Source organism: Melanerpes formicivorus, unplaced genomic scaffold (genome assembly GCF_026170545.1).
Source record: "Melanerpes formicivorus ecotype bairdi unplaced genomic scaffold, bMelFor1.0.p_v2 SCAF_7, whole genome shotgun sequence".
Taxonomy (NCBI): domain Eukaryota; kingdom Metazoa; phylum Chordata; class Aves; order Piciformes; family Picidae; genus Melanerpes; species Melanerpes formicivorus.
This window is the reverse complement of record NW_027142359.1, coordinates 5,092,196-5,115,736: the sequence shown is the minus strand read 5'-3', so window position 1 is coordinate 5,115,736 and position 23,541 is coordinate 5,092,196. Positions and strand designations below refer to the sequence as shown.

At 40.2% G+C, this 23,541-nt stretch overlaps 1 protein-coding gene across 12 annotated transcripts in view; it reads right to left on the bottom strand.

Annotated features, from left to right (window-relative positions):
• The window catches only part of NFIA (nuclear factor I A), a 255,292-nt gene that overhangs the window by 111,072 nt on the left and 120,679 nt on the right, over positions 1 to 23,541 (bottom strand). For 11 of the 12 annotated variants that reach the window (XM_068140738.1, XM_068140747.1, XM_068140743.1 and 8 more), the window contains exon 3: positions 8,505 to 8,570. The exons of the other annotated variant lie outside the window; for it this stretch is intronic. In XM_068140738.1, the coding sequence (XP_067996839.1) occupies positions 8,505 to 8,570 (66 nt within the window). The remainder of the gene's footprint in view (positions 1 to 8,504; positions 8,571 to 23,541) is intronic. 12 annotated transcript variants of the gene reach the window in all.

Below are 23,541 nucleotides of genomic sequence, written 5' to 3'. Positions count from 1 at the left end.
CCAGGCTGGATTTTGCTCTTGTGCTCTCTGAGTGGAGAGCTCCCACTCACTTCAACAGCCGACTGGCACTGCTGCAGAGAGACACTACCTAAATAGATGTGAAGTAATGAATACTTGGGATAAGCGACTGATTTCAGAGTGTGCTTTTATCCCCAGGCCCTGTATTTATAGTTCAAGCCTTTTCAATTAATACGCACACCCTAAAAGAATTAAACTACCAATTATCACATTTTACCGTGGTTCACAGAACTTTCATCAGATCTAGTAAATGAAGTCACGAGTTCAGCAGAAGAAGCTTTACTGCGCCAAATTATGTCAAGGGTATATCATGTTGATAATAAAAGATCACTTGGTTGGAAGCCTAACCTAGAAGGTTGGGGAGGCGTAAAAAGTTCACATTTTGGATCATGCTGCTCTGGTGTGGGCGTTTTGTGTTGTTTTTTTTTTTTTTTCTTGGTTATTGTGGAAGGCAATTTTCCTGCAAGTAAGATTTTCCCTTTGTCTTACATTACAGGCATTAGGAAATTCTTACATAGAAAGACAAATAGATAGGTTTGAGGTCTTATTTTGCAAGTTAGGCCTTGGCACTAGATTCTCTTGCCACTAATAAACTTCCCTCTCTACTGGACAGAAAATGAAAGAGATCCCCATACCACAAATAAACTTCTTTCCCTACATGCTCAGCTTCTTGGTGGGCAAGCACGGTATTCAAAAGCATCCTTCAGCCTGTGGTAGCAATTACTCTGACACAACACAACTCTCAGCTGTTAATTAAACAGCAAGCCTCTCAAGAAGACATACCAAAAAACCCTGCTTGTACTGAAAGTTGGAGATTGCTCACAGTTTCCAGGACCCTAGGAGGACTGGCCGAAAGTACCACCAAAGCAACATGCAAAGGTGGGACATGGGTAGAAGAGGATGGCATGCAAGCAGACCATTGCCATAGCTGCCTGTCATGAGAAGAGGGTAGAAACATGGCAATGCTGTGGGGCAAGGAAAAGCCTTGGCAGAGCAAGGGAGGGAATCTTGCCTTGCCAAAGCATGGGAGCTATCTATCCAGGGGCTCCTGGCCATCCCATTTCCAAGCTGCCCTCTAGATGGCCCTTGCTGTTATCTTGTGGATAAACACACGTGAGAAAGAATGGAACGGAGCAACAGAATGAAAATCTACTTTGAAAGGACTTAGAATAATGGCAGCTGTATTTATGCACCTTGTGCAGCAGAAAGGTTCACTGCCTTTTTCCTGTACACACGTATGAAGAAATAAAAACATAAACTCTAGCCACATTTGTATTTCTCCTTTCCTTTGCAGCATTCAGCCACTCCAAGCGTAATGAACGTTTCATGTCTTTCAAGCACTGCTTTGTCATGCTATAAGCATTCATTTCATGCTTTGAATATTTCCTCTCATACTCGCCTTGGATGAGGGGTTTTTTTGTGGAAGTGCTTTGCTCGGGAAGGTTAATGGCTAGCAGCAGTGAAAACTGAAGTCCTCTGTCAGTCCTCAAGTCTCCAACACTGCAGGTCACTGATGAGAAAGGCTCTCCACTCAGCCCCAGCAGAGGCTGCAGAACTGACCCTGAGTGATGACCACATATCTTGCCCGATTGACAGTCAACATCCTTTGCTGTTGCCATACAAGGGTCCCCTCAGGAGAGTGCCAGCTACTGATAAGCTGGCTAAATCCTGAGCCTAGCAGAGGACCTGCTAAATCCTGGAAATGGTGTAACTGTGCCTCACAATTTGGACCACAAAATCATATGACTTTAAGCATGTCTCTCAATGAGACTATGATAATATAGGTGGGAAAATGGTGTTTTCTTTCCTAATTTTTCAGATGCTTTTTCATGACAGTTATGAAACTGGCACGGAAATACAGCTGGATGCCGTGAAGTTCTGGTTCTAGACTGTTATGTTTAAAACACCACATTTCTAGTTCTTGTTGGAATCTATCTGTAATGAAATATGATTAAAAAAATGCAAGACTAAATCACACATATATTGTATTTATACCCAGACATATCTGCTTTTGTTTATTTGGGAAATGCTGGCTCTCAGAACTGCCTACATGCACTCTGTCTCAGGGGGTGATGAAATACAGGTTGGACCTCATCAGACCTTTGTCAGTTGATAGGTCCTGCTAAAGCTGACAGCTGATTCTGTCCAGCCTGTAGGAAGGCAGAAGAAACCAGTCCCACCAGGGCTCTCCTGCTCAGACAGAGCTTTCAAGCCTGGACAAAGTTCGTCATTGCTGTACCCAGCAGGAAACGATCCATAAAGGTGGAAATTCGTTCAGAATTTGGTCCTAGCAAGTTACAAAGGTGCAAACAAGCTGACATCACCAGGAGCTTTGACTCCAGTGCCAGCTATGAGATTCCTTATTGAAAATGCTAAGGTTGTTGGTGGGTTTTTTTAAGCTTTTCTGAGGAAAGTTAATTTTAGATTAGTCCCTCAGGCTGTGATAACTCTTCAGTGTTACTCTGTAAACAAGAGAAGAGAGTCTTCTTGCATTTGTAAGATTCTGATGCAAATGATCCCATGAACAAGTACGCTAATAAAAGCTGCTATTACTGTATTACCCTGTTTGCAGCTGTAACTGATAGAAAACTTTCTCTGCAAGCCTTGGTTATCTGCTGCAAATGAGGTGTTTCAGGAATGTTAGTCATCTGAGACCATGTACTTCCATTTCAAACAGTACCAGTTTCAGCATTGTGTGTTCAGAGAACTGCTCACACCCTGCACTCCCCAGCTGGGAATTAAGGGGCCTCTATCCAAGGACAGCTGACCCTTCAGACACCTCAACTCCTGCTGCACTTGCAGCACATACTTGGTGAGTAAGTGTAAAGCTGGTTGGCATCGAGTTCAGTCACAGCTGAGAGCCTGCAGGGAGCTGGCCTCCACCTGAAGTACTGGAGGTGTGAGGTTGGGCATGGCCTGAGCAGAAGGGATGCCCTTGGAAGGCATTCTGGTTTTGCTAAGTTAAAAACTTGGCTGTTGAAGGAATTGGAGGTCTCTCAGCTACCATTTTACTTACAGTGTAGCTCAGTGGTGGGGGCAACCTCAAAGAACAGTTATGTTTTCTGCCAGTCTCAGCTTGAAAGGAGGGTTTGAAGAGTAAATTCTGCATTGAAGAAGAGTGCCTAACCCTCAGGCCATGCAGGCGCTGCTTTCCACTGGCTGGAACTACCTCACTGACATGAATCACAGAGGCCAGGGTTTGGGATGAGAAGGCAAGCATTTGAAAACGGGCTGGACTCTGCAGCCTGTTAGTTAAAGCAGAGAGGTCTTTCCACAAGCTGCTTTTGCGTTTTACCAGGTTGTACATAATCCCCCTCCCAAGCTGTATTAGGGCTGCCATGACCATCCTTGCCTGGAGAAGAAGGGAACTTCTCTTCCCATGTGTTCCCACTATGGCCTTCTCTTTCCGCTACAGCTTAACAACTAGAATTTCTTCCTTTATGTTTTAGGCATGGAAAAGTAAGCATAGACTTAAACCTTTTAACTTTTTTTCCTTTTAAAGGTTTAATACCCAAGTTCAGCCCTATTTCAGCAAAGAATTCACAGATGATATTTACAAGTCCAGTGTAATTACTGCAGGGTTGAAAAACGAGTTCTGTGAGTTACGGTACATCATTGTGTTGCCTTTTTTCTTCCCTTTTTTTTTTTTTTTTATGTTACAAAGAACAATATGCCTTTCATTTCCTGCAGTGCTGTTAAGGTACTTGCAGCTCAAAGCAGCAAGAATACATTAAAACTAAAAAGCCTTCGGTTTGGGCATGAAACTTTTTTTTTAGATAAATGCCTCTCCCTCTACAGAAATTGTTTTGAGCAGTGCGTTCTGGCACACATTTGTAATCAGCTGTAATAATGAATGCTGTCTTGCTCACTTGAAATGAGAGAATTTACCAACTTGTTTAACCAGAATTTGCTAATCTACAATTAAAGTGGCGTGCTAGCGACTTGGAGTTATCAAATCACAGTGCCACATGCTCGAGAGACATCAGTTGTCTGTAGAAAGTGACACAGCATTCTCCTGCTTTGCACAGCACACTATGTGTGCACCTTTACGCTGCAGTTATTAATTCACTAGTACTACCACATCAAACACAAACATTGCCTGGTGTATGTTTGACATCCATTTACTGACAGCAGTGACACAGTGCTGTGCCACAATTATTAACCAGTTTGTGCTGCACATCTCCTTTGCCTCTCTCCACTGTTAAACTCCAGCTGGAGAAGGGCAGGATTGGACTTTTAACATTCAACAAATCTCTGGAAGGCTAGAATCACAAATATCCCCACTTTGCAGACTCAAAGACTAAAAAGTGTTCCTACAGAAGTTGAAAATAATCCTACTTACAAAAAGAAAATCTATCCCATAGCTGTTTCCACAACTGAAAGAGAGAATAAAAGCCCTAGAGAGAGTCCATGGCAGTGCTGAGCTGGGAATTCAGTTGTTCCTGATCCCCAGGCATGCAGTCACTTCACTGCATCAGACTAGCCATTTTGTCATCCTCAGTTCACTGCAAACTAGTTTGTTTATGAAATACAACACCAAACCAGTGCATTTAACAAGCTTTTAAAATCAATAACCTCCCTTTTCTTTTCTTTTTTCTTTTTTTTTTTGATTGGGTGAATTGCAAAATCACTCTGTGGTGCCAACTGAAATGAAGCTTTTACATACCATTAGGCAACTACAAACGTGGGGAATTTTCCACATGGGTGTTCCACCCAGCTAGTCAGAAAAAAAACTCATTTGAGCAAAATATCAGGACATCTAACATGCTTCTGCCTTTCAACTGAAGTTGCTGGTCTCTTTCATAACACCTCTAGCAAATACCCTCACCCTCACAACAGTCAACTTTTGGGTTTTCCTTCTCCCCCTGAGAAGCTCTTTCCTGTGCTAATGGACCTGAGACAGCAGCACCATGCACACCATTCAGTTACACGTTAGCTTTACCCCCTGGTTCCAGGACAAGACATCTGAACCTTGGACCATGCATGCATGCATGCATGAGCCCCATCTCGCCTGCATGCTTGCTTTTCATGACCATCACACTGAGTATCTTTCCATCTGTCTAGAAAAAAAACAAAATTCTGTACATTTTTACAGTGGTGACTATGTAAGTGTCTGCCTGAAAACTTATTCTGGCTTAATGAAGGTTGAAGAAAAGGCTAGAGCCACCACTGAGAACAGAAGATGTCACCATCATCTCTTGTCTGTGATGATTTTGCTCCAGAAAATGCAGCTGTAAAACCCCCTAGAAAAAAACAAGAGCGCCTCTAAAAAAGAAAAACTTTCTTTCCCATGAACTTCACTTTAATGAAGGTTAGACATACAGGCTTTCCAAAATAACACATACAATTTAGCATGATAAATTAAAATCTGTAGTAGGAGGCCTTCTTTTTCAGGGCTGTATAGTTGACCCTTTTGAACTTACATTACTCAAGGTATGCAAAATATATGTGTATAATAAATAGCTCTAGAATTTATGGAGTGGAACAGAAAGGATATTAACAGGCAAGTAGAGAGGCTGTATAACCCTCACAAGGCCTTTAAAGATTTATTTTTTTAAAATGAAGGAATGCATGCATGTAAAAGGTAGTACTTAATCGATACACTTCTTTGTGCCTTCCAGAAAGGCATGCCAAATGATTCCAAGGCTGCCCTCAACCTGGTCATTCCCCTGTTAGCGTCAGTGGGAATAAGATTATTCACAACACTATTTTTCTTTGACTTCTCCTCCCCCCTCCCCCCCTTCAATAATTCCTCTCTGTGTGGGCTCATTCCCACTCTCAGTAAAATCAATTACGAGACTCCCATTGACTCTGGAGGGATTTGGATCAGGCCCTGTGGAAGTGGGTCTACAGCAAGTGTAGAACAACGCAGTTAATATGATTTATTGTGTCCATTTCTGTGCGTGCAGTTTTTCATTTTCTGAAGCCTGCAGTTTTGCTTTCATCCTCACGTTCAGTAGATAAGAGCTGCAGATCTGTGTTGATCTACACACTGGGTACACGGCAAGCTGGGGGCTGTGTGTGCGGAGAATGAGCTCAGCGTCTGCCCAGGGGGAGCAACCCCTTTAGGGCCAACAGTCTGTGTTAGATGCATTTGTATGGGAGAAAATCTCCCACACGGGCACTGCAAAAGGTGCAGAATCAGTTCTGCTGGGGTGGGGAAAATTACCCTTTAGTAAAACTGAGAGAAATCTAAAAAATATTTTTCTGTTTATTAAGGAGAAAAAAACAACAAAGTGCCTTTTGCAGGTCACCAGTAAAGTTTCAAGAATTCAAAAGCTTGTTTTACAGGGAAGACTATGGCTCCAAATCAGAGATATTTCATTTCACTAGGCTCTTAGAGATTTTACATTATTAAACACTAGTATTGCTGCTTTTCAGGGCAGTTGTTGAGTACCAGGCTTCCTTAAGACTAAGAAACTGCAGGGTAAGAACAACTGTGGTTTAATAGCTGTGAAAGAGTATTATCTACAGATGAAATAATAACATGCTTGGTACCTAATATATTCTGAATTAAAATATGATTTAATAAACACAGGCAACATATTCCCTACCAAAAAAGAAAAAAAAAAGGCAGCAGAATTGGCAGAACAAAAATCACAGTTTAGTCAGTTTTTCCCTTAACCTCACAATCCTTTGGCTACAAATTAGAGTTTCTGTGAACAGGATTGATAAGGGAAATTAGGCACTGTCGTTCAGAACTGACAGAAATGTTTTAAGATGGTGTGTTTAGAGAGGAGCAGCACAAAATCTATCAAAATAATGAAATCTTTCATATTTCAATGGGAGGAAAACACATGAACCCTAAAAGCCAAATTCTTACCAGCCCCATGAGCCCTATGTTCTATATCCTATGATACATGCTAGTATTTTAAATCTGTTTATGTACCTAAATCTCTTCTTCTTTCCTTAATTCTACCTGCCATTGAAACCCTGATCCAAATACAGTCTGGTTGTGAATGCAGCCCTTCAACCTCACTCTCACTTGGAGCTTGTTTAGTTGCTAATGAAGTCCCCAAAACACAGACTGAACACACATACAGCTGTAGGGGTTTGAGATAAAAGCAGTGAGTTGCTCTGTGAAGGGGCAATCACAATTGTGTTACTATAGGTGTACTATTTCTGTACGATGTGGATTTGCTTATCCCACAAATAGTGACAGGTTTTGGAGACGTAAACTCTTCACACAGATCCTCTTTTCCATGTGTGCACAGTAGAGTCCAGTACAGTGGATCCCCCATTAACTTTTAGGTCTTGTATAAAAATCTGATTATGGAGTGGGGAAAAAAAAGATCAAGAAAAAATACTACTAATATTCACTTTCATTTTGGGAGACATTGTTTCTAAGTCTTAAATACAAGTAATAAAACAAAACTCAGTTGCTGATGGGCCCACAAAAAATTGTTGAGGTCCACCTTACTTATACATAGAATCACAGAATGGTAAGGATTGGATGGGACCTCTGAAGGTATGTAGTTCAGCCCTCCTGCTAGAGTAGGATCACTGAAAGGAACAGAAGCTGTAGCCTTACACACACAATATCCTTCCACACATAGTCCCTACAAAAATTTGCTAGTCTTGAATGATTTGTGCTTTACAAAGCAAGCCATTGGCTCAGTAGAAGCTACTGCTTCTACTTCAAAATTGTCCTAGTTCCCCAAAGTCACAGTCCTGCTACTGCTTCCAAATAAGCCCAAGACACTGCCACCTAAGCAACGGTACTGCAAACACACAGAGAAGGAGCAACAAGCTCCATTAGAACCTCCCTGACCTGCTCACCCATAGTACCTACAACCTTTATAGCACATTGATGACACAATACAACACCCTGAAGTGGGTACCTGCCTGAGCAGGTGGGTACATTTTTAGGTGTGCAGTCCTGTCCTGACACTGCCATCTCTTGGACCACTGCTGCTCACTTTTGTTTAGCAGATTTCTGCAGTACAGAACAGGTCTGCAGAAATATATTTCAAAGCAACCATTTTGTTTTGCGGGACTATCTGAGATCCTGCACTCTAAAGTGATGGCTGGCCACGTAATGGAAGTTGTTAGGTACTTCAGTGTGTTGTGTGAGAGCATCAATAAACAAAAGGAAGTTAAAAGCACATAGATAAAAATGAAAGTGATGAAGCACACACGCCAAGGGGGTCATGACTCATGGCCCAGGGAATCGAAGCCTTTGCTATGGAGGAATAAGAATAAGGGTTGCATACAGGAGGCTTTTTAATGGCATCTCCCTAACTAAAATTTTTTAAAAGGAAAGGAAAAAAAAAAAAAAAGTCTCTCTCCAGGACTGGAGAAACAAATGCTGCCTTAGACTAGTGAAATGGTAGCATTTTAACTATGAGGAGACTACATGAGCTATTTGTAGCTATCCCATGTCAATTATTATGAGTAATCTTTTTATATTAGACATAGGAAAAAAAATCTTTATAAATATGGGCTGATTTAATATCCCAAAGCAGGAGCAGCAGGTAAGAACTTACCATTTTCTGGCTGGTCCTTAATATCAGCTTCACTTGGCTGGCTGGGACTTTCAGATTGACTTGAATCTGAAAAACATAAAATACAGCCAAAAATTACAGGGTCTGCTGTGGAAAATAGATCAGAGGCGCCAGACTTCCTCAAAAGGCTGAGAGTACAAACTAAGGACAGGAGTGTTGCACTAGGACATGATAAAGCAAAAGTCCCGTGCCTAGGTAATACTTGTGCTTGGGGAAAAAAAAAAAAGAAAAAAAAAAAAAAGAAAAAAGGGAAAAAAAAGGAATCTTGTTTGCAGCACTACACAGAGTGCTTGGTGTGTGTGTGTATGTTAGCATAATTTCAGCTTTGAGAATCCTTCTTTTTAAAGAAGGTTTATTTCGACTACTCTCCTACATGTGTTTTAGAATGCAGCCTCTATGTTGTATACAAACCAGAGCCTTAATCCAACATATAGTAAGTCTCCAAACATATTTCCAAGCAGGCATATAAAGGTAACTAAGCAACACTACAGAGTCGTGGTGAGCGTTGTCTACACATTTCTGGAAGGAAATCTGCAAAACTGGTAGAAGAGCTGATTTTTGTCATACTTTGGCGGTAGTTACAGTACAAGGAGATCACTGCAAAGTACAAAGTTGCCCCTGATTTGAGGTGGTACAAATGAGACCAGATACCTGCTGAATTGCTTTAGAACTTGTGTAAATAGTGGGTCCTACAAGCTCCCAGCTAACACACTCCAAGGAACACAATTTATTTGCCTAAAATAATAAAATGGCCTGTAAAATGATATGTGTAAATATGAGTGGCTTGCATTTTGCACACATTATTAACTCTACTTTATGTGAAGAGGATTGTTCTTTGGTTCAACAATCATCCTTAGCAGAAGCTTTAGTCAAATAATATCTTCCTTTTTAACTATTTCTATCACTATGAATTGGAAAAAAATAAAAAAGGTCCCTTCCAACCCAACCTGTTCTATGAATCTATGAATAACCGGCATGGTAAAAAAAAAAAAAAACAACTGAAGAAATTCCCTCAAATTATTGTTTTTTTTTTTTTTGCAATTAATACAAATGGGGGGGAAATTCTTTTTTTATTTCTCAGAAGTTGTTCTGCAATTTATTGATCCCATCAAAAAAGTTTTTGCTGCGAAACAAAACTCAGGAAACGAACCCACTTGCTACTGCATCAAAACCACCCTCATTCATGGCAAACCTATTCTCTGACTTCACCTTGACTTTGCCGGTGTTTAGAATTAGCTGTCTGAAATCTGACCACATATCAGTACAAAGTCAATGCAAGATCAAAAGGTCATGACACTTAACTGTGATTAAATTGAAAATCTTACTTCTATTGCAACGGAGTGATAACACCACCCCTTCTTTTTCTTTGAGGTATTAATAGCGCTGGAAGAAGCAGTACTACTAGTGACCTTGGGTCAAGCAATGCTAATTTATTGCTTTAAAAAGGTTCCTTGCTTTTAAGCAAATGAAGATTTTAATTACCTCAGAGCACTATAAAGAAAATGCCTATTTTAAATATTCAGATTTTTTTTTTTTTTACCTGCTGACTATATGCATTAGGTATCATTCAGAAGCTTAGAGGACAATCTCATATATATTAAAATCTACAAGTGAAAAAAAAGAAAGTGCTCACAAACCAAATTCTGATAAATTTCAACTTTTGAACATTTAGAATATTTTACAAAGAAAGCTTCAGTTCTGATATTTCTATTTAAAATCATAGAAATTCTCCTAAAAAGTGATGCTTCACAGCATGTCCAGAATCAATTTCCTCTCTTTTTCTATTTATTATTTTTAATAATTCCTCCAGTGAAGCTCAATTGTAAAAAAATAAAAATATTCTGAGTTCTGCAATTTTGTTTTAAACATTGATCTTCTCAGTTCTCTTTAGTGGACGCTCTAATCAGTGTCAACAGATAGACCGCTGGGCAATACGCACACCATTCTTACATTCTGGACACTAGATTTTGGCAAGAAGTTTCACATTTCTGATACCACAAAGGTAAAATATTAGGAATATAAAATATTTAGCTAACATTCAAAGTCAACATTCAGCAGATTTCATCTTACAGGGCAGGGAGGAGGCTTCTGCTTATTTATTAGGGTTTCCTTTTCCACCAGTAAGCCATGGATCAATCAGCGCCCAGGTTTTATGCTTAAAGAAGGGTCAGAATTCCATAAAAATGTATATATCTAAAAAAAGTTCCTGCAGATGTATGGGACTCAAAGCATGTTTTCCTTTCAAAATTCAAAACAATCCAGAGCAGCAGCGAGAGGGACGAGAGCTCAGTGGCAGCGGCAGGAGCTGGGCTCCGCGCTGGCAGCCCCCAGCCTGGCACCTTGGCTCCTCAGCACAGCCCTGCAGCCAGTGAGCAGCACACAGAGCCTGAGCTGCTCCTGGAGTTTGAGAAACAAAGTACTTTTGTTTGTGTTGAGTGTTGCTTTTCCCAACACCAAAGCCAGTGGCACAAGACGGACTCTACTGGCCATAGGACGTTTGTTTGCATACTGAATCTTAACTTCTTTTATCATTCTGACTACTGAGATAACCTATTTCCTAATTCTGTTTTCCTGTAACCCACCCTTCTGCTGAAATGAAATATCAATTTCTATGAAAAGACAACAAAGGCTTCGAGCACTGTTCCTCATGGACAGGCATGGGGCAATAAAATGCAGGACGAGGTAGAATCTGTGCCGTCTATACGGCGGTACAGATCATGGGAGGCTATCGAAAACATGCACTGGGCAAGCGTATGCTCAGCATTGTTATGCAAGGTGGCATCTTGTGGAAACCCCAGATAAGAAGACTGAGTTAAGGCACTTAGCCAAAATGTTTATATGCAGAATTTTGCTTCCCTGCTTTTATTCAGATGCTGCAGATGATCCGGTACATATAAATGTGCCGCCACATGGTTAAAGGATTGGCAAAATCAGAGCTGCTGTGTTTTACAGTCTTGCCTAGGATGAGAGAGTCTTGCTCAGCCTCCACCATTCGCTCTCTGCTTTTTCAGCAGTTGGCAGTAACTCCCGTCGGGGCTTTTTTGCTGGTTTGCACATGGAAACTTTAACATTCCAGTTTTCTGAATGTTTAGTGTTTTGCGGGCTTGACTACGAGGGGAGGGGGAATGTCCTGCTGAGTCAGTTAGCCAAACAGGTGACCGGAGGAATAAATTAATTTTTGCCCATACATAATTAATATAAATGGAAGACCGTTTTCATAAGCATTTGCATTAAATCAATAAAATCACTTACTATAGAGCAGTTCAACAATTCATTTGATTTTCTCTTTTCTAGATATTTGATAGCCACTCTACAAAACAGTCTACACTTTATGCCTATTTTCTTTAGCAGCAACACTGCCAGTTAAATCCTACCACCTGCAATAATTAGAGCCATTGGAAAACATACAAAACAAAATATACAGTAGATGCGAGCCCCTCTTGAATCCACAGCCCCCTGCGGCAACGAGTTTCATTGGTGCCTTAAGCTAAGGCTGGTAGGAAGCCAAAGAATCTGTGTATTACAATAAAGTGCATGTTATTAAGGGGAGGATTTAAATGATTTCAGATGGAGTTGGAAATATTATGGTGAGGAACCACTATTAGGAATGCTGATTTAGGAAAAAAATAAAATAAAAAAAAAAAATCACCAAGGAATCTAGTTTTATATTTAAGGAAGCTTAACTTTGAATAGCACAATGGGGTTTATTTGGGGGCTTTTTTAGTTGAAGAAAAGTTAGTGGTTGGAATTAACCCTGCACTAGCCAGAGTTTGTATGAGTGCGTACACTGGAGTCCAGGTTACTGGAGAAGAGAAGCTCAAGGGGATCTGGTATCAGCCGTAATCATGAGGAGACGGGATAAAAAGCATGTTGAAGCTATTTTACCCTCTACTTCCAAGAATCAACTATGATTAAGGGATAAAGAAAAACCCTCCAACAAAACAGACTAATTTTCCTGAAGTAGCATTTCCTACTACGCCTCTGCTCTCTGTCCTTTTTGGATCTGTTTCTTAAGCATGTGCTACACCAGCATGATCAAGGTGGCTACACCCAAGACCCAGGTCTGCCTGTTCTCAAACCATGCAGGCAAGGACCTTCAGCTCCAGGATGAAAACTCTGGACTTTTCAAGATTCAATTTTCTCTTTTCAGCTGCAGCTCCAGCTGGGCTGCACGACGGCTGCATGGAAGCAGGGCTCGCGGCACTGGAAGGGAGCACTCCATTGTTTGGAATGAATAAAACCTTCCCAGGAAAGTCTGGCGTGTGGACAGGACCAATGTCAACAGACTGACAATGTTGTTCTTTTTTGTAGACCATGACACAGATGGTGAAGAGTTGTTATGCTCCTCCACCAAAAAAGCCAGCTTTGAATGTCATGGCACTCCCCAGTGCTAAACAACTTCATGGCTACCTGGCTTTGGAGAAACACTTCCTTGGGCAGTAGCACTTTCTCCATTTGCCCTGTTTTCCAATGCGTGCTGAATCCAGACTGGGGTGGCAATGACTTGCAGGGACCAGTCTGCTGGTCTGCACCAACTGCTTTAGAGGGTGTCAAGATTATTTTTTACTTAGGTAGAGACAGACCCCACTAGAAACTGAGCCCTCACTAGCAGCCAGCGTGCTAGCTGAGCTGCAGATGCATCTATCCTCTCAACAGTAAAGTTGATCCCCACGCCATGGAGGAAAAAAATGACCAGCAATGCCAGATGAGCAGGGCAGCTCTGCCACTGCCCATGCTGAGCCTGCTCTGCAGCTAAATAAAGCGGGCTCCATCTCCTCCCCTGCCAGCCCAGCACCTCGCAGAAGCACCAGAGAAGTACCCAACTTAAATTTTCCATTCATATCAGGTTTGGAGGGTGAGGGTGGATATTGTATAATAAACTGACATATTTTATTCAAGTTTTGGAGTCCTATTTGTAATAAAAAATTTATACAGCCAGGTTGTGTCCATGCAATAAATTTTTCTTCTATAATTTTGGGCATGGATTCTACCAAAGATTTATATACATTAAAGGAAAACATTTCTAAATCATGGCCCCTTTATATACAGTCTTACGTGGTGAGCTTAAGGGATTTACAAACAGAAAGCAGCACCAGGACTGAGGCTTTTTTACCCTCGCTTTCCCTTCATTATGCGTGGTAACATAAACACATAGGGATTGCTCCATATATGCCACAATTATTATTTACAGCTATTTTGGTGGCTACTACAATTTCTTTTAAGGAAGGCCTGGCTTGCTGTTTAACTCTATCCATCGCTTTCAAGTCAACTTTTATAGGGAGTTCAAAGCGCTTCATTATCATACACCTCACTGTCACACATGCACATATCCCTACCAGATTTCCAGTTTTATTTCATACTCCCCTGTACAGTCCATCCCATTCCTGCAGCTCTCCAGTGAGGTTCTGCAGTGGTAAAATCCCTGTGGTGCCAGCCTAGTTCTTTTTTTTTTTCTTCTTTTTTTTTTCTTTTTTTTTTCTTTTTTTTTTTTTTAATAAGGCTAGGACTCTTAATTCCTGTACACTGGGAAAGAGATTATCTTTGATAATGGAAATGTAAATCAAAGCTTGCTGTTGTTTATTCCAGACAGACATTTGTGTGTTAAGTCTGTTTATCAGGCAACACTTTGTCTAAGCCAGGAAGTAGTCAGCCTTTGTAACAAGATGTATGCAAATGATTTTCCCAGGAGCCCTTGCCACAAAACTTTTGTGGCAAAAAAACCTTCCTTGTTACTTCACCAGTAAGACGCTACTAAGCTACCCTGTAAGTAGACTAGCAACAAAACAGCTAGCTAGACTATGCTGATGAGTTTGAATGAGCCCAAAACATGTGCCCACAGTCTGTTGCTCGGTATTGTAAGCAGACTTTGTGTATTACATCTGTTTATCAGGCAACACTCTGTCTGCTGGGACGGCTTTGTACCAAGGTAGATGCAAACAAAGATCTCCACAACTCCCTGGCTAACTTTTTTGTTGGATGCTGAAATTCTCCATTACTCTCCTCCTCCTAGGAAATCAGAACGTAAAACTTCACCGAGAGGCTGCAAGACCGTAAAGCTGTATCAAAATGTTTTCATTTTAAATCAACTTTCTTTGTTCTCACAAGCCCATAAATGATTTACTGCTATCGTGTGATAGCCTAGAATGTGGGGAATCTGTGTATTCCCATATTTGTTCCTTGATATTACAAACAAGTATTTGATTCACTTCTAAATGTTTGTTTTTAAAACAGTTTACAGCCTTTGATTCCTGCTTACTGATTCATTTCTGGAACATTTTCTATTTATTCCTTTGCAGTAGCAAACGTTAATTTTGACTTAATTCAAATTGTCATCAAAGGCTTCCTTAAGAAATCCCACAGCACAGATTTTATTTGTTATAATAAAATATTCTTAAAGTAAACATCATGCAACTGTGTTTTTTTTAATTCCAAGAGATACAAAAATCTGTTACCCAAAGGATTCAAATTGGTTCAGCCCTTTTTCCTAGACAAAATAAACACTTTAGGACTTTACTTGTTTGTATTCTCCTCAGTGGTGCTGTATGCATCACCAGCTAAAAACAAAGAAACTTTTAGCTGCTCAGACAAAATGCAGAAGCTCCCCAAACAACGAAGCGGGGGGGTGGGGAAGCATTCAGAAAGTCTGACAGTCCATTCAATATAGGGATGATGGCCATAATGCATCCAGGGTCCCCTTGCTAATTAAATATGCATTGGCACAGTTTTGATCGATGCAAGCCATGGATCAGATGACACACCTGCAAAATCTTGAGCCCAGAGCTCCCAGGAAAAGGAAAATACAGGCTGTCTCCTTATCTTTGTTTTCAAAGGCTCTCAATTTCTGTGCTTAGATATCTAATTTAATTCTCTCACCCCTCAGCAAACTGGATTAGGAAAGTCAATACTGCCATTGTGCATCGACAGGAACACACAGCTTTCCTTTTATTCAATTTAGCCATGACCTTTAGACAAAGATAATGACAACTGTCTAAAAGTAAGGTAAGGCCTTAAGGAAGACCCTGCAGAGGGGCCCCTCTCACTTTCTTCAGCTCCTCTGCCTGGGAAGAGCCCACTAGACATGGAGCAAATTCAAAAATTACATTTTTTCCCCAGACCACAACAACTACCTTGGCAGAGCAGTATCCTTGCCTATGAAGGACTCTGTCCCACCCCAAGCCGCTGGACATTCTGCTGCCCGCACGGAACGGCGGCCGGACACTCGTGAGCCATTTGTCAGTAGAGGTGGCAACGTCTCCAGAGTAAGCATGCGTGCCAAAGGTGCCCAAGAGGGACCTCACTGTCCTATTTTTCCTGTGGCTGTCAGGGAAACGGTGAAATGGAAGGGTCAGGCAAGCAACGGCAGTAGCACTCGTTTCTAATTTCTGGCTGGGATACTTGGGAGGAATTGTAATCCTAGAGTGAAGCGCGCTGCACCCAAAGCCGCACACAACCACGCTTGGCTGCGGCAGAAGGAGGAAGCGGCACGCGGATTTTCCTGGAGCTGAGCTGAAGCCAATGGAAATGACATTATTTTCCGATAGGTCTCGCATCAATATTTTTACCAGCCTTCCTAGGCTAGATAGCATCTTTGTAATACATCTGTAAGGAAAGGACAAGGAACATGCTCTAAGCTAACGAACAGCTATCAGGCACTAATCCACTTTGCTACCTACAGATACAGGTTGTACTTGAATCAGGGACTTAGGCATATAAAAATTCATATTCATTGAGCAGCCCAGCTCCACAAAATGTTAGCTGCCATGCTGCACAATGTTTTAATTCTGCAGGATTTTTTTTTAGCTGCATTTAAAAATACACTTGGCATTTCTAGCTGTGGGCCAATATTTTTCTCATGTCTTTTTATACAGATTTGGAGGGAAAGATATTTGTAATGGAAAAAAAATATGTTCAAAGTTGGATTGCTAAGTCTCTGTAATCTTGGGAAATAATAATAATAAAAAAAAAAAAAACTAAAAAAAAAGTAGCCTATGTAAGAGCTACAAGAAACCATATGGATCAACAAGAGCTGCCCTCATATCCCTGGGAAATACAAATTAGCCTACATTTCATCATCATAAACCCCAAAATAAAAAAATCTAATTAGAGTCTCTACCCTCAGATTCACTTCTTGAAAATTTGCTTATCCCCCTCACAAAATGATTTACAGTACTTACATCCATTTCTTCGGAGTGATTTAAATTTATTGAATCATTTCAATTTTTAGAGAGCTTCCATTTGGATCTGTATGGGTTTCTAGACATATGCAGTGCTCAGTTATTTAAAATTAATTGCAGTACAATAATTTTAAATTGCTTCACACTATAACGAATCTCAAGTGCTTTGAAATATTTGAACCATTCTATTTAGAAGCCATCAAACTTCTGAGCACATGCATCAAAGAGTTGTTTTAAAAGCCAAAGGGCTGTACTGATGATCCCAAAGTGCAGGTGAGCAAGGCTCTGGGCATGCTCAGTGAACACAGATCTGAATTTATAGAACAATTCAACAAATTCTGCTTGGATGTCAATCTTTAATTAACAAAAACGGGTTCTGTAATAACTTCAAACCACTAAAAAATTTCTGAAACTAGAAAAGCACCGTTATAAAATAATGGCATGCATTAAAACTATTATTACTTCTAATGTATATTTATAGAACATCCTTTTATCCTGGAAATTAAAACATCTTATTAACATTAAGCTAAGCTTTACAATACCTCTGTGGGAAAGGTGAGCATAACTATGCCCACTTTACGCAGGGATAAAGGAGGCACATAGAGGTTAAGTGATTTACCTTCAGAAGCACAGTTACTAAAAGGAGTAAAAAGCACAGGGCTGAGCTCTCAAGCTGCTGCTCTGGATAATAAAGTATCATTCCCACCAATACAGCCATTACAATGGCAGCAGCAGTACCTGCTTAGGAAGCCTTCAACTACATTATGTAGAAAATTACTTGGTAGAGTGGATCCAAAGTCACATAGAAGGGATATTTCTAGTCACTCTCAGCTTCTGTTTCACTTGCCTATTTTATTTTTCCCATTAAGTATTTTGGAAAACAAGAAATCATTTCTCTGTTGCGCTCGAGAGTATTTTCTAACTCAGTTTAACAATAACAACAGTATTTAGGGTGACTAAATAGCTGGTTTTGCAATGCCTGACTTTGTGTATAAAGGCAAGGGAAGATGCAATTGTGTGATGAGAGATTTGGGAGCTTTGGTCAAAGACTCCAGGTCTGCTTCTATGCAGTTTTACACTGGTGAGTAAACCAACATCAGCAAAGCAGGATTATGTCCACCATATGGTGAGACTCCATTGGCGGTAGTACAGTCACCCAATTAATCTCTATTCCCCACCATCCCCTTGTTATTTATTTATTGTGACAAACACATCCTTATGGGACCCAAGGCAGGGAGCTGTATATTCCCAGGCTATTCTCATCCATGCCCATCCTCATTCTTTATCCATGCTGCCCAAGCAGTAGCTGGCGGTCTGGTACCTCTCCTCCGGCCAAGACACATGGTGCTACAAGGTCACGACCAAGGAGTTTCTCTGCATTTGTTGCAGCAGACAGGAATAAAGTATTTTTCAAACCTGCCCTCTATCAAAAAGCCAAGTAAACCCCGCTCCCAGACAATGAGCACAACCATCTTCAACTGCTTTCCACAGCTTGCCTTTCTAACATCACACAAATAGCCTGACTGTTTCTGGAGACCATCAGAGTGCTCACATATTTCAGTCTGTGTCTCTTGCTAAGGTTCCTCTGCAGCTGGAGCCGTTCAAGACTTCATCAGCCAGCAAAAACAAAGCAAAACCTTCACTAATCAACAAACCGGGCAAAAGCCCCAACCTCCTCCTCCTCCTTTTTCAACCTCTCCCACTTCTCTTTCTCCTAAAAGACAGGAGTAAAATTTTCCTCTGATTAACTGAAAATTCCAGTTGGAATCTATACATCAAATAGAATAACGAGTACTTAAAATAATCTAGTATCTCAAAGAATGGGCCTATTGTCCCAATTAAGGATTATTCTGTTTCATACAGGGCTGTTCATAAGGAGTAAACAAAAAGTGAACTAATATTCCATGCAAATATTGTCAAGAGCAGATTAATATCAAGTTACCAATGGGGCAATATGAACAAACTTTAAGTGCTAGTTTTTTTATTAGCGACCTTCTCTAGCAGCCCCATTTTCACAATCCTCTTTGATTCTGATGTACCTGACACTTTTCCTCTTGGCTCCCATTTCAGCCCCTGTTAAGTACATAGTTGGTTGTAGTGGCCAAATTTATTTATTTACTTTTTTAAAAATTTTCTCCAGGCAGATGTCTTTTCCTTGTTCTGTGCACTCTGAGGAGTTCAACGTGGCATGTGAAAAATTTCCATTTCAGGTTTTCTTAAGATTTGTTCAAAATTAAACTGCTGGCAAAAATACATGGATATATAAAAATTATACAGCAAAAAAGCTGCTCGATAGTTCCCTTTCCTCCCTCCCTACCTTCCTCTCCCTTGTCTTTTTTCCTGACAATGACTGCAGACATACTGCCACCAGACCAAAGCCTTTCTCCAACTGAAAAGTCAGGATTTTGCCCACAAAGAATTGCCACTTATTGCTGCTCCGTGGATATGTTTCTACTCTCACAATATTGTAGACTGAGAAGAAGAACAGAGAATTACCATAAAAATCAGGACGTGTTTTGTTGCATCAGTATCATGTTGGCATCAACAACATAGACTTGGACAGGAAAAAAAAAAACCACCAGCCTTTTGGTAGGCAGCCTACTTGTTCTGTGGATCTGCTCTGTGTGTGTGTGTGTGTGTGTGTGTGTGTGTAAGCCGCACGAGGGGAAGAGAAAGTTAAAACTGGGAGAGAAGTGACATCCTCCAACGGAGCCACCACTGTGAGCTACAGCGGAATCCAAGGTATCATCGCCAGAAATCATGGAGAAATGAAACTGTAGCTACATCTTAAAGGACCATTAGGACCATTAGAAATATATGAAAGAGTTGGGCATGTATATATATAAGGTAGGATTTTCTTCTCCCCCCACACACACACATTGAAAAAGGTTAAGCTTAATGTGTTGATTTGGAAAATACAACCTAAAATCCATTTTCACTTGGTCTTAGTGTTGCAGAAATAAAATTTGAGGGAGAAAATAACACCCAGAAAAATTCAGAGCTCTCAAAACCTGTAACTACGCTGTGTAGGCAAAATTTTAATCAAACTTTTAAAGTGGTTATGATCTGATGAACAGACAGCTTGACTTGATTACATTTTTAAGTTTCAGTTTCTATTTCTGTTTTAAGATGAAAAAGATCATAGAGTGTCAGAAATTTGAATACTGAATAGCAAAAGCTCTTGCAGGTTTAGAAAGCATATAGAAAAGCTGGCAAAAGAAAACGCTATTCCATTGCCACCATCTGCTTTCTGGCATATTGAAGAAACTTTACTAACAGCAACATTTTCTTGCATTAGAATATCTGCTAATTAGTTTTGTTGTAATTTTTTTTCTTTAAATTACCTTTTACACAGAAGGCAAATAGCCAGTTTTTTTGGCTGGCTACACCTTACACCACGTCTGATAACATTTTCAGATTAAGTTCAGTTTACCTCACTTTGGTTGTTTTTTTTTTTTCTATCAAAATCCTATCTTTAGCATAGTCAAAGCCTGCAAAAACTTTGCCTTGCTGAGACTAAAGAAAAAAACATCAAACATACGAAGTGTTAAAAATCGCTGAATAACTCAAAGGAAAAAAGATAATTTTGAAGGCGTTTTGGCTGAAATCTATTTTCCTTTGAATTGCATGAGTGTTTTAAAATGTTAAAAACACTACAGAGTGACTAATGAATGTAAAAGAATGATAAAGAGTATGGGTCCAGTTATCAGTGATGTGCCTAAAACAAAATAATTTTGGACAGTCTGCCATGCAAATATTGACTAAAATGTCATAAATAATGTCTGCAACAAAGGGAATCCTGCAAAGGAATATTCTGTGGTACTTAATGCATTGAGGAATGTGCCTTTCAGCAAGCAGTACGTTACAGAGACTGAAAGCTTCAGTTGGGCAACAAAAAAAAAAGCTAAAATATCCCAGATAAAAATATTACTAATGGGTTGGGCTTTTGTTGTTGTTGTTGTTCTTGTTTGGGTTTGTTTGGGGTTTGTTGTTGGTGGTGTGTGTGTGTTTGTTTTTCAGAAACAGACCTTCCTAAAAGTTTAAGGTACAGCATAATATTTGGCAAATGGTTCACTTAAAAGCTAATATTCCAAAAGAAATGAGTTGTCCAATGATTAAAATATAACCACATCATTGAGTTGTGACTATTTAGTCTAACATTTTCACCAATATTTTCACCCACTTATTTGCTGACATGGCAGAGGCTGTTTGCGGGTCTACATGATACTGTAGTGCAATAAAATGCAAAGACATAAAGTCTACCACTGGCCTGGGCCAGAGCTGCAACGATTCTGTGCAAGCACTTCTTAGGACCTAAATCTGTCTCATTTGCAGAGTTCAAATGCACTCTGCTTGTAGGGTTAGAAATAAAAATGAGAATGATAGCAGCAGTTTTATATCAGGCAAGGTATGCAGGAAGGCTTCAGAAACTACTTTCAAAATCGTAGCATTTTAGTCATTTTATTACTTTTTAAATAGTGAAATCAAAATGAAGAATGACATGGGAAGTTGCTCTAACAACTCCAGATTACTTGCATCTACACTGAGATATTGTGCTATGTGTAATCACAAACAACCCAGTCACTTCTGAAAGTCTACTCTAAAAAATTAGACAACCAGGGCTACAGTGAAACCTTCTGCATGTGTTTTCAAAAATGTAATTTCTAAGAAAAAATTTCACAGCCACAGTGATGACAAATAACAAAGATATTTTACATTTCTAAAGCATCTTTCATCCAAGATCAAAGAACTTCATCACCATTAATTCTCAAAATACTACTTTGAAATAGGAGTGTTATTAAACCTATTTTATCTTTATTTAACTTGACCGATTTTCTTTATAAAATGGTAGTTACTGTAGTATCTCTCAAAAAAGAACTTGATGCTATAGGTTAAGTAACTTGACCAGAAATACTTACTAGAGATCAGTGGTAGAATTGACAACAATCACTTTGAGGAGTCAAGAATCCTAAACCCTTCCTCCCTCCCAGGCTAATTAAAAACATGTATGCAAACTGACTTGAAGAGGACGAAAACCCCCTCTACCACTACAGGACTGAGGTGCACCAAAGAACGTGAAGTATCTGGAATCAGCAGGCACATGAAAGAGCTGGTAGGAAATGGCTGGTGTAGTGTAGGGTAAATAGATGGATAGGTGTGTACTGGTAACTATATATGATGAGAACAAGGATGCATTTGCTATTTTCAGAATGTTTAAGAAAAAAATAAGTCAAACTTTCTTAACGAAGATGGAAAGTGTGCCTAGTGAAACAGCAGAGCCCAGTGAGAAAGGGCCATGCCAGCAGTAGAAGTGCTGCCATTCCATGGAGGCTGGCAATGCAGAGGCCTGACACCTCCAGCTCAGAAAGACCAAGAGTTGACCAGCTGCGCCCACAAAAAGATTGGTGGGGTATGGGGCAGGGTCTGAGGCCAAAGAATTTTGTTTAACACTAAACTTAATGACTACTTAAAAATAAATTACAGGCTGCATTACAAACCATGGAATTCAGCCTTTGGGCTAAGCTGATTCTTGACATAACCCAACTGGAATTACACTGGGGATAAATTTAGTGCAGTATTTTCATGAGGCTCCTTTTCAGATCATTCCTGCAATCAGGTCATACGTGGCTATAAATGATATTCTCATGTCTGCTTTGAAACACGGATGAAATGCTATCGACCATGTTCTGGTGCCTCAGAAAGCAACGTGTGCTCTGTGAGTCTGCATGGTCCCTAATCCCGATAAAAGCAGCCCCCATTTTGATAGGTGTGTTTTATAATCATTTGTGGTTTTGCAGCAGAGGAACTGTTGGACAATGAAGAAAAACATTTCAGCTCCCCTGAAAGTTTGACTGTTCCTTTTCAAACAATACAACATAAGATTTGGGACATACTGCTGACACAGCAACATCAGTGCCTCAAAGAAACTGTGGGAAATGTCAAATTTATGGTCCTATGGGTGATTGGTGGAAGGTTTTTTCCCCCCCCCTTCAGCAAGCCCCTGTCAAAAACAGAGGCTCTAGAAAGTTTTTGGCTACGTCCCAGCAAAGCAGAAGGAAGCTGTATCCCACACTTCCCTTGGGACTTAATGAAATATACAGCCTCTGGGCTTCTTTCAATTTGGTCTTTCAGATTGCTAAACCAGTGAAAGAAGGATCCTAGCTGTCACAAACGTCACATGTTTGGGGTCACCTGCTGCTCGGGGGTTCTCATGCCAGTTGTTGACATAATAAGCACCCCTTACACTTTAATTACAATTCACAGTGTGCAAACTCTGCAATCTGCTTTAAGGCAGACAGTTTTTTAAATCAACATCAAATTCTACTACTGCTTGAGCAGAAATGGGAGGAAAAAGATGTCCAGCTGACTGAATAATTGTATTCAAATATTTGTGATCCCAAAGAAAAGTAAGCACCATCCAGTGAAAAGAGCAACTGTATTGCCTGTAACACTTCAGCAAGCGTAGTTAAAACTAGACTTGCTTGTCTCAGTCACGCAGGAGACACACGTGAGGCGCTTTCATTTGATGAGCTCCTACCACTGGCAGCTCTTCCTGAGGCTCCTGCAACCACAACCTGAGCACCCAGCTGTGTTTGTCCCCAGCTCAAAGTGGGCTGGACACAATGCTTAACATTGGGATCGTCTATGGGAGGGAAAATCTCAAGTCCTCTTAGTACAACAGGACTTGTGCAATGAAAGCCTAAATGGGAAAATGTGTTTGTTTTATTCTGGAATGCTTTAGAAACACTGGTTCTACTTAAAAATACTTATTATTTTGAGAAAGAAATGAGAGTCCTCCTATTGCCATGACTGCTACCTCTTTTTTAACTGTTACTCCTAATAAA